This window comes from Nematostella vectensis, chromosome 7 (assembly GCF_932526225.1).
Source record: "Nematostella vectensis chromosome 7, jaNemVect1.1, whole genome shotgun sequence".
Classification (NCBI taxonomy): Eukaryota; Metazoa; Cnidaria; class Anthozoa; order Actiniaria; family Edwardsiidae; genus Nematostella; species Nematostella vectensis.
In genome coordinates this window covers 10,637,219-10,653,383 of record NC_064040.1, presented here as the reverse complement: position 1 = coordinate 10,653,383, position 16,165 = coordinate 10,637,219, and the positions used below count along the sequence as shown (strand labels likewise).

Here is a 16,165-nt window from a genome sequence, read left to right as displayed (position 1 = left end):
TTACAACTGTCCTCGAAACTGAAATTATTGTTATTTGTGAATAAAATTATTTAGTTTCAATTTTACTTCTCTACACGACGAATCGGAAGCCAAAGGTTAATCAAACATCTTAGCCTACGCAGTGGAATTTGATAATTTGTCCCGCTCAGCATCATAGGTGAGTTTTACTTGATGTTATTACCGCTAGTTGAGTGACCGATTAATGTAAAGAGATAATTTGTTCGGGGCACGACGGTTGTTGTTACACAAACAGACTTAACTGGGCCTAGGGAAACAAGGGTGCAAGATCCTCTTATTCTCTTAAATTTCTCTTGGAGCACGAAGAAACTTGATACGTGTCTAGAAAAAAAAATCTTTGATACCCGTGAAGAAAGTGTAATACTCAAGAAGCCGGACAAGAAGCAATATGCTCGAAGCTTAAAAATGGATTCCGCATCTATAATTCATTATCAGCCGGCAGACCACGATTAAAGACCTTGTTGGACGATCATTCCCATGCTTTAACATGGTCTTAGATTATAGCTTCGGTTACACGTTGAAGTTAAATCGATACGATATTGTTTGCAATGACGTGAAAGACACATTTGTTAAAAGTTTTAAAAATTATATAAAGGAATGCCTATGAAACGAAATTGACAAAGAAAATCAACAAGGAATAAAGCAGTACTTTTTGGGTAATTAAAAATAGCTTAACACGGCTAGACAATAAAACCAAAGCGTTAAACTTTTCAGGGGCGGATCCAGAAGTTTAGAAAAGGGCGGGCCGATGGGAAAGTTTCAAGAAAGGGGGGGCCGGACTTATTGTTCTTCGGTATATTTCTTATATTTCTTGTTTTATTTTAAGCCAAATGTCTGAAAATAGGGGGGGGGGGGGGGGGGCTTGTACACCCTGGTTTTGCGCAATTGGAATTAATTCGATGATGAAATTTATCTTGATTACTTGACAGTAATGCAGTTGCATCTTCACTCAACGTTCAAGCATTCATCTTGTTTTTCTTCCTGGCAGAGTGATGTTGGGACCATTCTTGATCTACTTTTTCCTCCTGGTCTTGAACCAGACCGGCAACATCCTGGTGGTGCTAGTGGTGTCCAGGAACCATTCACTCGCCACCCCTATGGATTTACTACTACTCTGTCTCTCAATCTCAGATCTGTTGGTAGGCCTGTGTATGGGCCCGCGGTTCATATTTACAAGCGGTCTTGCTCATCACCCAGGCGGCACTGCGGGCACATTATTGTGTAAACTTGTGACAGGTGAGACATCTTTCAAATTAGATAGTACTTCATGTAAGACCCCATGAACTGACACTAACCCCACCAAACCCATTGAGAAACGTTATGATTAAATTCGATTCTTTCCCCTAAAGCTAAAGACAACGCAGAATATCTATCTGTAGGCGTAAGCAACCCACTTGCCTTCCAATCGACCACCAAGAAGCTTTACACAGAGTCGCCAAGCATTACATTATTTTTATATAACATATGTCTCTGCCCTCTCTACAACCCTCTCAGACACCCCTCTTGGGCACGCCCCTGTACCCAATTATGTGGACCGCGTGGCGGCGGCACAGAGAAAATGAATGTAAATTCGTGTAGTTCTGCCTGAGTCTACATCATGTTAAAGAGAACGTGACACGAAATTCTCTTTTGCTTATTTTGACAAATCGACTGGTTAGTGTAGTAGCGTTATATCCCAACAATAATCCAATCCAATCCAATTTTCGCTACTTGATTCCAACGGAAACCTGATTTTTGATCATTTTAAAATGAGCAATTTTGGCAAATTTTCGCATGAAACCGGCGACATCCGAATATCTAATTTGCATATCACTTGTGACGTCAAGAGTCACAAACCCCTATCTTAGTGATAGAAGAAAGTTAGTCTTGGATCCATTGTTTGAACATTGTAATTATCTTTCTTTACCAAGTCTTGAAAAGCGAGGATACAAGAGATATGCTCGTCCTCATCTTTACAAATCTACAATGGCAAGCGAAGTTCGACTGGAACCCCATCAAGTGCCAATCAATCAAAGGTCGCCAAGACAAGACATTTTCAAAACACGAAATTTCAAAAATTCCTGTAATCAATAAGCGCAAAGGCATTTTTAAAACCAAACATCGATAGCTATATTTTGTTATAAAAGCTTATGTATTTTTCGTGTCATGGTCTCTTTAAGTCACCAGCATGTCTTTCCAATCTTCCACAGGGGAGTCCCTGATGGCGATGGCCGCAGCAAGCAGCGCCTTCATTCTCGTAGTCATATGTTCCGAGCGTTACTACTCCGCTATTCGACTCAAAGGCCACAAAATGCCCATAAAGAAGGTCAAAAACGCAGTCCTCGCCTGCTGGCTCGGCTCCTTTGTCCTCGTTTTCCCGCTCTTTTTCTCTCTGTACTACGACGAGAACACGCATTTCTGCGCCCAATACTTCCCTTCCACCCTCCCGTGGCTTCCGATCTTGTACTCCGTCGTTGCTTGGTTGAGTGTGGGAATAGCGCCTATAACAGTCATGGCGGTGGTGTACACTCGGATCATCTATAAGCTATGGATCAAGTCATCGTCGGGCGTTACTAGCGCTCAGTTAGCGGTCATCAAACACCGCAAGCGAGCCACTAAGATGATGATCATAGTTAGCTGCACTTACGCTATGTGTTGGTTGCCGAATCTGACCATCTACCTCCTTCTCTACGCTAGAGTCTCATTCAAACACGTACAACTCGCCCAACAGTTCACGTTCATATCGATTCTACTAAACTCCACAGTCAATCCAGCTATATATTCATTCCAGAGCCAGCGATTCCGACGTCAGCTGAGACGTCTGTTTTGTCATGCGTCAGAGAGGCAGCCTGATTGGTTCGCATCGCAAATATACTCGAGCAAGCGACGGGAAGCGCTCGAGAGTCCAACGTCTCCAGCATGTTCTCGAGCGTTTCCCGAGAATTCCGCGAACGCTCGAGACGCCAACGAGCATTTACCGAGAAGTCCCTAAGTCAACAGAAGTTTTCATAGTATCTATCGAAAAGACCCCAAATAACTTTGCAACAAGGAAGGCAAAATACTGATGTGTTCTTTGTGTTGTTTTAGTCAAATTTAGGCTGCAATATGAGGGGGAGGGGAACAGAAACAGTACCTATTACATTCTCGAGGATCAAGCGCTTTTTTTTTCGGGCGCGAAATTTTGAGCGCTCGCAAAGACCTCTGGGTACCCAAGCATGCAGCTATGGAGACAACAACAATAACAGGTGAAATACAGTTTATCGCAACAAACCAAAATGCCAATTTATTGAAATCACATAAAAATACGTATTTTCTAATAAATATAATCAAAAATAACTGTAATAATGTGGACAAGACTTGAACAGGCGCTCAGGAGATCTAATCTTAATTAAAGTGCAAGATTTAGTTTATCATCTATCGGAACAAGATCGTTTTTACAGTATTTCTATATTTAAACGCCTACATGCCTTGAATACTATAATGATATGGTTTTCGTTGGTAGCTAAAGCCCAAGGTATTTTTAATCTATGCCAGCTTTTGTTCAAGGTCGGAGTGTAATTGGGCCCTTCTTCCTTTATTTACATGTAAACAAGGAGTACATAAACAACCTATCGTAAGCGTTGAGTCAATGATAGTTAATAAACATGCAAATAAAGAGATTAACTGAAATCCATCCTCTAATACCCCTATTTACCGCTAAGTGGCATTAAAAACAATATATTATATCCCACACCACAACAAAGAAACTTATACAGTCCGCATTCAGAAATGCATCCCGGGAGATTTCGTAGAGATTTCGCCCTGTTTGTTTCCAGCAGTTCAGATAGCCGTGTGCCGTCCTCTCTGCTCTCTCGCGTGTTCCTTTTAGTCACAACTGACGCGACGTGAGCTCTTAGAAACAGGAAACGAAGTAAGCACTCTAACTTCTAGTAACTCTTTTTTCTGCTAGTAAAATAGGACCTTACATTAAATTCATTAAATATTATTAAAATAAAGTCAAAATAATATTCTATTTCGTCCCAGGAAATGATACCATAATTAAGATGTGATGCTTTATTCGCCTCGGTCGTTCCCAAGGAAATTAATCTGTCTTGCTCTATAAGGAAGTTTTCCGCCAATTCGCTAAGACAGGTAGTCAATTCAACGTTCCATTACGAGAACCTACTGCTTAAATCTCGCTAAGAGCTTTTAGTAGATAAAAAAATTTGTTCCAGTTGACAATGGTTGAATATTTGTTCACTTGTAGCAAATCTTAGGCCAGAAAAATAATCTATTAAAATACAAGACGCGTAACGAGAGATTCGTATCTCGATTCCGGATGAATTACCAGCATTTTCGCACATCCTGCGAAAAGCCATCTTTTATTCTACAGACAATCATAGATTCATGATAACAATGATCTAATCCAAAATCCAGCAGTCTTCAACTGCTTGCGATATAGTAAAAAAAAAAACACATCCCACATGGGAAGAGCTTTTTTCTTTCTTCAAAACACTTGAGGTTATTTTATGAAAACAGCGAGGATCCAGTATAAAAGGCAACAAAAATATTTTCATAACTGTTTCAAAACAGTTTGGGATTTATTTCGATACCTTATTACTAAATGTATTATTCCAACAAACTGGAATGTAAACCAATATTTCTAAGACAATTTGTATCTTCCAATGTGATAAAGGTTTACATAGCGTTTTCCTAGCCTCCTTGTTTACCATGGATTACATGGTTGACCAGAAAAATAATATATGTTCTCTTCAATAATTCTAAACACAATGAACACAATTTACAATATGTACATAATTTTACCCTCGTATTTATTATACATTGCAGATATTTACTTATCATATTTCAAACGTAAACGTTAAATTTCTTTACTATTTCTAAACAATCTCTTTCCATTGCATATATTTTACGTGATTGGAGGTAGTTTGGAATCAGACAAACTTTTTGCTTTTGTTTTTCTCTTTGTCTTATTCGGTGTCTTGGTAACTCCCTTTTCAATGCATGGTAATTTGATACCATTTCCTTCACGGATTCTCCCTTTTTCCACGTCCTCTCCATTTTTCCCATCCCTCTCCGAGTTCGTTGTATCACTCGCTGTCACTTTACTCACTGCTAGACTTTCAGTTGAGTCATTTTTCCTGATTCCGTGTTTTCCCACGTTGCTTGTAATTTTCGCCTCAGCGGGGCCCTCGATGCTTGGGAGACCAAATGTCCAGGTGTAGTATTCAGACTCGTACGATAGCGAGCGTTTCATTATCTTGGGTATATTTACCTGTGTTGGAGTTACATACGGAAAGCTGAATTTCTTTTTGAGATTAAGTAAATCATGGTTTCGGTTTCTCACACCGTTGATCTGTGTATTTTCTTTTGCTAAGTCGTCAATTGTCTTTTTCTCCTTTTGCCTCTGTCTAGATTCCTGCATTAGGTGCATCTGTTCATGTCTAAGTTGTAGCAACTCTTTCTGCAGTTTTTTCTTCTCCAGTTTATAATCTATGTACTTCTGCAACTTGCTCTGCTCGAGTTTGTGCAGTAACAAATTCAACCGCTTCTCGTCCTCATGGCAAACAACCAAGGCCTTCTGATAGACTGATTGCCTTTCCTTTCCACTGTACTCTCCAGGCATAATTTACGAACACAGATCAAGCGATTGCGGTTTGAGTTTTTTCAAGGAGGAAAAAACTGTCATTTTCTGACGACCACTAGTCTCGGTTTCTTGAAAGCACTCACTCAAAATCTACACACCACCCAGAAATACGTCTAAAGTGACAGTGCAAACTGATGTCTGGTAGAGGGATAACGCAACGAGTGCTTGTTACGCAAACAGTGGCAAGAAATTGGTGTCTTAATTCTCAGCTCAATTATTCTAGACCCTCATTTTTTTCCGGCCCGAGAAGTGCTTAACATAAACTGAGGGTAACAAAAAATCTAGCGTCTTTAGATTTTGCCGTTGCTCCTCCATTAACAGGCCGCGGACCAATCAGAGTTGATCAAAGACACCATAGACGGTGACACCATAGCAGCTCACATATGCCCTCATTGGCGGTTTGAAGGAGTTCATTTTGTACCAGGGAAAGCGGCAATGCACACTATCACACGAGTGTTGATTAGATAATAGCAACTGCAGTTTTTACGGAAAGACGATAGATGGAGCTTCCAAACAGCGTGGGTGCTAAAGTGATAAGAAATCCAAATACTCAGTGTATTTGGAGTGTTTTATCGACAATGAGCCTCCATAGTTTAGTTTTTTTTATTCCTTTTTTTTTCCGACGACTTCACAAATGGTGAGAGCTCTGTGATATCTTCAACCGAGGTTTCGGTGTCAGCTTGTTTATTTGCCTCTAGGTGTTTGAAGTTGTTCTATTCCGGTTGTTTGTTTTAACTGATTGTTTGTTTGTCTTTGCTCATTAGAGCAAATAACACCCAAGTCTCGCTGTGAACCGAGCTTCGAGTATTGACAATGTTGTTGAATTCAATAGCTCATTCGCTATTTTGAGGTATATTTTAGTCAAACGCAAAAAAAGAATAACAAAAATGCTCAATTTATAACTTGATAAAATCAGGGGACCCCTTGATAATTAAATGGCGTTTATCACTTCCGATATCATATGTAAGGGTACCATTAAAGGCTTTTAAACTTGTACAAATACAACATGTATAGCTTTCAAAGGCTAATTATAGAATCCGTATACTGTGTGTCAGAAAGTAGGACATCTCTTGTCTTTTTTTAACATTTTATTTCCTACAAATCTCGAAACAAGATCATTCGAGTTATAAGAAGATTACAAATGCATTGTTGATGATGCTTATTTTCCTTAAAAAACGCTAAATGTGTACCAAAATAGTACGAAATAGCGAGAATACGCCTAGATATACAAGACTGTGAAATATTATGAAACACGTTTTAAAAGTAAAAAAAAAAAAGACAGCAGTAATTTTGATGTCCCTATCAAACTAAAAACTTTCGCGGGGGGAGGGGAGGGAGGGGAAGTATGATCTTTTCTGGAATCACACATTGGAAGGACACTAGACATATACACGTCACACGTTGCCTGCTGGGCCCTTTCTGTGCGGGCCTTCCGTGTCATAAATTATGTCTACTTCTGAGGTACTTTAAAAGGCTGAAATTGCAATGCCAAACAATCACAGAACGAAGACAAATGAACATCTGTATTATGTGTTTCGTTTAAAAAATTTACACACGATAAAACCAAGTGATAAAAATGTTAACCTATCCACTACCACTATTTCTGAAGATAACTAATTTTTAACTGTGAAGGTCGTCAAAAACGTCACCTTTTCAGTAAGAAATCGTATGCATATTTAAACCCAAACGCTAAGTGCTTTATAACAGTATTGTGTGCACTGAAATTCCCAGACAAAAGACAATAACCCTTGCTAAGCCGTACGCATCAAAAACGAATAGAACGCGTGTTGTCAGAGAGTTGGACCACATTTCTGGGAGTCCCTTGGGACTAGAAAAAAACAAATCTATTAGGACCTTCTCAACACCGGTAACGAAGTAATTGATTTGTTTGCTTGGACTATTGACTGTTTTCCGGTAAAGGACTGCATGAGTACAGTGGTACAGTGCGTAAAAACAAAAAAAACTCGAGACAAAATATCCACGTCTAACGAAAAAGGGTAGAGAGTGCTTGGAATTGGATGTGTTATTTTGGCGCTGAAAAAGTAAACAAAGAGCTGAACAAAGTGATGTCCCAGCACAACTAAATGTTTAAAGGAAAAAGACTTATTAGAACATCTTATGGTCGACCAACAACAGTCTTTGAAGCAACCTCCTACAAAAAAGGGAAGCGAATGAACTTTAAGGGGCCCTAGACTAATACAAACTAAGACAAAAACAGATTCTACGACAACTGCGTTGTGAAGGAAAATATGTCCTTATTTACGTGATGTTAAAGCTCAAATAGGTAAAAAAGGAGGCTGAATAGTGAAGTAATTGCGGCAATATTTGAAAGCAGTGTTACTTTAAGGTAAAGGGAAGTGATTTTCAAGTACTTGTAGGATCTGGGCTTCCTGAAAAGCGCGCATTTATCAAACGAAAGCGAAAGTTATCCAAACAAACTTGAACAAAGAGACCTTTCCTGTCGAATGTTTTATTTTATATAACCATAGTGTGCCAAATTAAGGGTAAACTAGTATTTCAGAAAGAAAGGTGATTGCAAGAAAAAAAAATTAACTGAAGTTTTACAACTTATTCTTTTGGAGGGTAGCAAGGAACAATCTTTGAATTCTCCATCCAATACGTGCAAAGCTGCTGCCTTCTTTTCAAACACTGCAAAAAAATGGGCGAAACGTCTGCATTACCGGCTTCGTTCAGTAACAAGAACGCTTTTGAGAGCTCATCCGCCTTTATAATGCTCCAGAAAAATGACTTAAAGAAAAAACAAACGATGACAGAGGATGTCTTCAGAATCTTTCGACGAACAGGGAAACAGATACAAACGATTGGGAAACAGATAGAAAAAGAGCGTGGGATTTATTTAAAGGATCGTCATAGCAATAAAAACGCACTGTACAAGGAGCTTTCACTGATATCGAGCTTAAAGGGGCAGGGAGAGCACTGGAAAACTAGGAAGGTTCCAAGCCATGTGCAGCGACTGCCCCATTTATTGGCGGTTGCAACGAGTGACTTGATCTGCCGACCAGTCAAGAGCCAAATGTCGAGGCATAAGCCAAGCGAGGGAGCCGAGGTACTGGAACCTGAGAGACGCATGAACGTCAATGTACTAAAACGATGTGAGTGCTGCGAACGACTTGCATTTCGTTATCAAGAGAGATTAGAAATCGAGAGAATAAGATCAGAGATTGAAAAGCAGAAAAAGGAGGAAAGGAAAAGTTCTAAGGGGAAAGTGGAGAGCGCTGAAAAGCAAGAGGGAAATCAAGACGAGAATATGGGGTCACGAATGCTTAAAGAGGACCCTACGAGACGTGTCTCGGCGATTCAGGTACCCACACAAAGCCCTGGCAGTGAGCAAAACCAAAAAAAGGTCACCCGATTGTTTCAATTCACCCGACAAAGAGAGAAAAAGCTACCCGCGACCAAAAGCGTCGTGATGGGCTTTGCTGCGCTAAGAAGGCAAGCGGAGAGCAATACGACTCACAAGGGTAATACTTACTTTGGACCTGATGCTCGAGTTGCCAAGACAACGGAACCGGATCCCCCTAGTCCAACCAAATCTGAGACGCAAAGCACGCCGGGACTGTCTTCCCTGATTGGCTCACGAAGTCGTTCACTCTCTAATCCTCAACCTGTTCCAAGCCCTACGAACAGACAAAAGATACGAGTGAAATTCGAGCCGCCATACTTTCAGGAGAAAGTTCGTCTCCAGGGGCAGGACTGGAAGAAGCACATAGAAAAGGTACAAGGCATAGCAAAGGAAGAGACTGCGAAAGTTGTTACTCTTTCCAATATTGCATTTAAGAAGCTGCTAAGGAAGATGGAGGAAGAAAGGAAGAGAGAAGAGAAAATGCGTCAGGATAGTTCGGGCTCTGAGTCGAGCAGCAGGCCAGAGTCCAGGAACATGCCGGGAAACATAGATGGTACTCCAAGCTCAACAAAGCGAGATGGTTTGTTCTAATGGCAACCGCATAGACGACAATCAAATTGGGACGCACTGGCTTCGATTTATGGCGGGAAAGTTGGAAAAAATGTTAACCATGTAGGCCTGAAGAACTGGAACGAGACAGAGGAAGATAAAGATACGCAAGAGTGCGATCGTCATGCACTTCTTGAAACCCATGGAAGCTTTGATCGCGAAAACGGAACCATTGATCAGCATCGTTTTGGCGATCACGAAATTTTCCATAGAAGCGTTACTCAGTGTGACGAGCATTCGTTGTCTGGTACAGAACTGACGTGTACCCTTACAGTGGAGGAGAGTTATTACTAAATGTGTACACTTGTAAATAAAAACCTTTTTACCTTAATGTATTATTAGTTCTTGCGGGCACGCTGCTATGGGTTATATGTGTTGGAAGGTATCTGTCTCATGTGTAAATTTTGTAGCTAATTACATAAGCCACGAGCCCATTCATCGTTATACAGAGTACAGTAGTACACCGAGATGCCTTCTCCTTCTCCCCTTCCCCTCCCGACATAGACATACGCACACATCACATAAACCCTTCAATGCGTCCCACATTTCATACGCATACCATATCAGTTTTGATCATGTTTGATCCTCGTTGATACTGTATGGGTGTGGGATAGGCATATGTAGATTGTGCTCGGCAACTTTTGAGCGACTTTTGGCGTTTTGGGCAACTTTTCGTAGAACCATCAACCTAGGGCAACTTTTGCCTTCCTTGGCAACTTTTGAGTAACAAATTGGTATAAAGTCGATCCGAAGCATCAACAAGTTCTTTATTTAATCTAAAAATGGTCCTGGACAGTCCTATAATAGCCACTGTCCTGGATAGCGGCTATTATAACGGGCGTTTAAATATCCAGCGGTTATATCGAGGTTGCAAGGGACGCTAGGGCAACTCTCATTAAACCCACTTAAGCGCATCGATCTCTAGGAAACGTAAAATCCGCGTGAACAAAGGGAAAAACAGGCAACGAAAGAACGGTCCATCCACCTAGCATTTTGTAGCGGAGAAAGGTAGTTTACGTTGCAACGCGTGTAGCAAGACGTGATCGATCAGTATAGGCTGTGAACTTTTATCACTGCCTAAAGCGTCATGGAGTATATTATATATGATGTATATACTGTATTTAATAACATGATGCCTATCCAAGCGAACTTTGACTAGTTAGAAAATTTACAAGAAAATAAGTATCCTATTTATTGTTGAGTTAAAAGGGATTAAATGACAATTGTATTTAAATCTTAATGATTAATTAAACATATTATAATGATTGAAAAAAATATTTAATTAAATTGTTGAAATGAGAACAAGCAAACAAATATGTTTTGGGCATTTATTTTGAACAAACGACTCTAAAAAGCGTAGATTCTGGTGGCAACTTTTGGATATATTAGCAATTTAAGAGCAACTTTTGGCTATATTTTCAAGCAACTTTTCCCAAATTTACGGCACAATCTACACATGCCTAGTGTGCGAACTAATGAATTTATGGTGCGCATGAAAAAATGAAGTTAAAAATAAACAAATAAAAAATGATCGATAAATCGATATATAAACAACAAATCCGTTAGGAGAGTAATACCAGAGGTGCCCCAGACCCCACCCCCCCCCCAAAAAAAAATAATAAATAAATAAAAAGAACAAGCAAAGCCCGCGGGATTGGTGGCTCTTGATTGGTGGCTCTTGATTGGTGGCTCTTGATTGGTGGCTCTTGATTGGTGGCTCTTGATTGGTGGCTCTTGATTGGTGGCTCTGGATTGGTGGCTCTGGATTGGTGGCTCTTGATTGGTGGCTCTTGATTGGTGGCTCTTGATTGGTGGCTCTTGATTGGTGGCTCTTGATTGGTGGCTCTTGATTGGTGGCTCTGGATTGGTGGCTCTGGATTGGTGGCTCTGGATTGGTGGCTCTGGATTGGTGGCTCTGGATTGGTGGCTCTGGATTGGTGGCTCTGGATTGGTGGCTCTGGATTGGTGGCTCTGGATTGGTGGCTCTGGATTGGTGGCTCTGGATTGGTGGCTCTGGATTGGTGGCTCTGGATTGGTGGCTCTTGATTGGTGGCTCTTGATTGGTGGCTCTTGATTGGTGGCTCTTGATTGGTGGCTCTTGATTGGTGGCTCTTGATTGGTGGCTCTTGATTGGTGGCTCTTGATTGGTGGCTCTTGATTGGTGGCTCTTGATTGGTGGCTCTTGATTGGTGGCTCTTGATTGGTGGCTCTTGATTGGTGGCTCTTGATTGCCGATTTCCAGGTCGAATTTGTTTACAATATATACACTGTAATATTCGACAAAAACAACGAATTTAGTGACCACGACCAATTCAAAAAGGGTTTTAAAAGTGTGCTACAGTCAGCCAACCAGCATTGCACAAAAAGAGGCGTCAGTACACTTATATATTTCTGAAACCTCTACCCTTGGAAACCGTCAATCAAAACTGGTAGTTTTGCGCCGTGATGGACGACATTTACACTGCACAATGAAAGGAAAGTTTGCTTTCTAACCTATAGGCAATCACAGACACTTATAAGGTTTCAATGGGCCCGGGGATGTTTTTCCCCATACATAACTAAAAGCACCGTTACTTCAACAAAATTCGATTTACTTCGAGGTTTAAGACAATACTATAGGGCAGTTGGGCGCGTTACCATGGCTAACGTGACGATTAACAAAGTTAGCCAATAAGGATGCGAAACGTACGCATGATAGACATGAGCTTTCAGCCAACCGAGTGGCAAAGAATTGCTTTACTGTGCATCTGAAAAAGACGGAATCCTCTATAGCTATAAAGTTTGTGTCAATGGATGCTGTCATCCTTGCCAGCTGATTGGCTAAACTTTCTTTAAACTTTGTATTGGAAACCATGGCAGCACGTGTCGCACCATAGGATTATGAATTAAACCAAATAATTTACAAAAAAGCCTCTAGATTACTTAGCAACGTAGCTATGTTGATTCAATTTGAACTTTCTCCAAGTCAATTTGACAGGTCTGTCAGAAGTGCATTTACAGCACCGTACTTCGTCGACTTAACGGCTCCGAACTGTTTGTCTTTATCCTTGAATACTCTGTACATCGTGGATTACAGGATTAAGTTGTTTCATTCGTTTACAATGATAAATCCAACGGATTATACTTAAGTGTACCCAGGTACAGTTATGGAAATAGTGGGCTAAATATAGTAGACACTTTTTAACCGTAATTCTAATATGTTTCCGAGGCATCGTCAGCATGATCTTCAGATGTTGACAGTAACAGCGCAGTATCAAGCCTCGAAATACTGGGGGGTGGGGTCGAAGGAGGCGAATCCACGCCCCTACTGGTCATTTCAGAATGGGAGGACAGAGGCAGATTTGCGAAGAACGCAATATTCCTTTTGGGATGAAGGGAAGGTCTGCGATTAAAGATGATCATTTAGTCGTTCATGCTAGAAATTTATCCACTACACTATCCTAGAGTAATTGGTTATGGGAAAAGATCTAGAAAAAGTTTGAAGAGACGTTGCCGGCTAGACGACATCAGAGACTGGACTGGCCTGTCTGGGCCCAAGTGCTCAGCCATGGCCCATAACAGATCGTGATGGCACAATCTTTGTAATAACCGCATTATTGCCGACCCTCTACAATGGGGATGGCAATAGGCAAGGCATTTAGCAGTTCAGTACACGGTCGAAGCATATTGATTCTTCTATGCGAGAATCAACCCCTTTTTGCGAACTACTTGCTTGTGCAATGGCGTACGCGTAAAGATAGACTGCTTGCCAGACGTTTAGAAGACCATCGGATACCTCTGTGGGTTGTTGTGGGGTGGTGGAGTCTTAGCTATGCTGGTCTTGTGTAGAAATGATCTGTACTCACCACCCCCCCCCCCCCCCTTTCCGCCAACGAAAAGAATTTTCTCTAAGGACCTGAAGCCCCTGAAATTCTGGAAAATTTGTCGAAAGCGTTTCAGGGAGCACAAAGGCTGTATTTATTATTTATTTAATAATAATTAATATATGTGGGGGAGAAACTCAGCAACCCGGTGAAATCCCTGTCGAATGGCTTCAAACTCGGTCGAGTAATAAACGACACAACAAGTTAGTCATTGCCAGTCATTTTATTCATAAATACACAGTTTTGAAGATTTTGAATTTTGACCGTCAAATTACATATAATGACCGAAGTCAGCCTTTCGTACCTTTACTCGAACGATTCAACACTGAGATTTCGAGTATTGAGCACTTTCTATGAAAGCCTTCAACCATCATTTTATATATATATATATATATATATAGCGAAACCAATAAAAATCTATACGAATTTTGCAATGACATAGTGAAATAGCGCTACCCTGTAGACAACGTGGAAAGGCACATCTCACAGAACATGGGGAAATTAGAAGCCTAACATTTAACAAACATTGTCTAAGATAGCATTTTTTACAAGAATATTCCCTGACTGATTTCACATTCCTGTGCAGTAGATATACGGGAACACCATTTCCGGCGGATAAATCCAATTACAAGCCGTTTTTAGCTTCCGTAAAAGTACATCACACTAAATCATCAACGCAGACGCGTAGTTTAGGCATGGTGAGCACAGACGGCGAGAAAAATTCCTGTCGCCAACCTAAAAGGCGGTGTTTTCTTGTGGAGGAATTGCCAAATTGTAACTTTTTTAATGTGATATTTATGCCACATAATCCTGTTAACTAAATCCTGGTACTGGGTACTGCGCACAACCACAACGTACCATTTTAGTCTTGCACCTTTGAACTCGAATCAGCTTGTCCCAGCAAGACTCATGCCATTGTCATAACACCACTTAGAGCGACACCTGAAAAAACGATATAAAATCGATCATACTATCTTGCTATGATCACACAGAGAGCGTTTGGGTTTACGTTTCCGAACTGGCTCTTTATTAGTTTATAGGACGACCACACAGTATGTTGGGGTCTTAGAGAATGCGTTGAGGCAAGACCCGTATGCAGAAATCGCCAAAAGCTGCATTACTGACATCGTCGGGAAATACCACTAAAAATGACAAAAACCTGAGTGGACCAACCTCCCAGGGCCCTCTCACTTTCCTGTTACTTAAGTCGACGGGAAATTTCCCCATAAAAATAGCTGAGGTCCGATTTTGACCCCTAAAAGATACATGGGAATAGCCCCCCTTTTCCGGGCTAGTTGAATTCGTGTCAAAACACCACATAAAGCGACATCTGTGAAAACGATATAGAACTCGATTAAACTATTCTTTATGATCACAGAGACCCTTAGGGGGTTAAATCTTATGGCCTGGCTCTATAGAACGCGACGACAAAGTCCAAGCGTCGACATCGCCTCGTTTGGCTGACTATAAGACAAAGTTGACGTGTGATGCCGATATACTTCGTAACACCTCCCATCGCAGGCTTGATTTTTAGCCATTGTTACGTAACTCGCGGTCTCATTTACTGCTTCTCCACTGACCACTTGTTGGATCGCGGGCGCACCGAAATCATCACGACCCTGGAAACCGAGCTTGCTCCTAACACGGTGCCAGTAACTTGTTCAGCAGTGTTTTTGAGCGACACAGGCTTGCGCTGTATGCATGAGGCTTTACGTAAGCTGCCTTGATGTCCTTTATCTATATCACATCTGTGCTTTGCCACATTACGTGGATGCGTCGCACACAGTGCTATAAACGTCAATTTCCGTGATTGCTTGGTGTTGCATATTTCACATATAAATTTGATTGCTCGGAGACACAAGCGTACTTTGTGGTAGCTTTCAACGAGTCCAAAGCGCATCCTTCGAGCATCTAGCCTGAGAAGCAAGCGTTTCCGGGTTTTGAGAGGAAAATTTGACCGCGCGAAGATTTTGACCGCGTGAAGAGTTTGACCGAGCGAAGAGTTTGAACACGCAAAAAATCGGGCGAGCGCGAAAACATGAAGGCACGGTCAAGGCATAGTATATGATATATGTTTACTTCGATATTCTCATTACGCAGTCGGATAGTGAGAGCAAATTACAGGTGTTCTAAAGACAGATAAGGACTGTTCCGCCATTAGGACTGAATCTTCATCGTTATCTATGGTCAATTCCACTAGCCTAAAAGTGGACACACCAATACTGGAAACTTCTCAGCCTCCCCCTGCCCCGCGCATTTTCCCTCCCCCTCCCCCTGCGCAGCGCATAATCCAAGATGGCGGCAGTGTTATGCGAACTCGGTGTTTTCGGGGTTTTCTTGCCGGAAAAACGCATCAAAGCCTATGGGTAGTCTAGGTTCGAATAAGACTAATAAATACATGTCCAACTCAAAACTCGCGAAATTAAAGTGACGCGAAAATTAAGTGTAATAAGGTTTTTGGGGAGCGCCCGCAAAGACTTCTGGGTAGACTCTTGTGTCTCCCAGCATTATGTTCGTAGCAACGATGAAGCTAGGGTTTCTGGAAGAGAGTAAGCTTATCCGATATATATATGAATGAATGAATATCATTGAGCGTCGAGCAAGAACGCTTTTCCATAAGCATTTTGATTACAATCCTTAACATTCTTATAAAACCATTAAACAGCAAAGCAGAAACAAGTGAACTTT

General features: G+C 41.2%; 3 protein-coding genes and 1 long non-coding RNA gene across 4 annotated transcripts in view; 2 read left to right on the top strand and 2 right to left on the bottom strand.

Annotated features, from left to right (window-relative positions):
- Positions 1–33: 33 nt before the first annotated feature.
- Positions 34–3,656, top strand: LOC116602317 (QRFP-like peptide receptor). Its single transcript, XM_032363708.2, has 3 exons — positions 34–157; positions 1,007–1,254; positions 2,208–3,656. The coding sequence occupies exons 2-3, from the start codon at positions 1,011–1,013 to the stop codon at positions 2,987–2,989; spliced, it is 1,026 nt and encodes a 341-aa protein (XP_032219599.2). The 5' UTR covers positions 34–157; positions 1,007–1,010; the 3' UTR covers positions 2,990–3,656.
- Positions 3,657–4,546: 890 nt separating this feature from the next.
- LOC116602318 lies at positions 4,547–7,451 on the bottom strand. Its single transcript, XM_032363712.2, has one exon. The coding sequence runs from the start codon at positions 5,618–5,620 to the stop codon at positions 4,904–4,906; it is 717 nt and encodes a 238-aa protein (XP_032219603.1). The 5' UTR covers positions 5,621–7,451; the 3' UTR covers positions 4,547–4,903.
- Positions 7,452–8,277: 826 nt separating this feature from the next.
- Positions 8,278–9,945, top strand: LOC116602315. The gene has a single exon (XM_032363706.2). It carries the CDS (start codon positions 8,301–8,303, stop codon positions 9,594–9,596), a length of 1,296 nt encoding a protein of 431 aa, XP_032219597.1. The 5' UTR covers positions 8,278–8,300; the 3' UTR covers positions 9,597–9,945.
- A 3,740-nt stretch (positions 9,946–13,685) lies between these two features.
- LOC116602320 overlaps positions 13,686–16,165 on the bottom strand; it is a 27,492-nt gene continuing 25,012 nt past the window's right edge. Inside the window, exon 3 of the long non-coding RNA XR_004290377.2 lies at positions 13,686–14,419. This is a non-coding gene — a long non-coding RNA (uncharacterized LOC116602320). The remainder of the gene's footprint in view (positions 14,420–16,165) is intronic.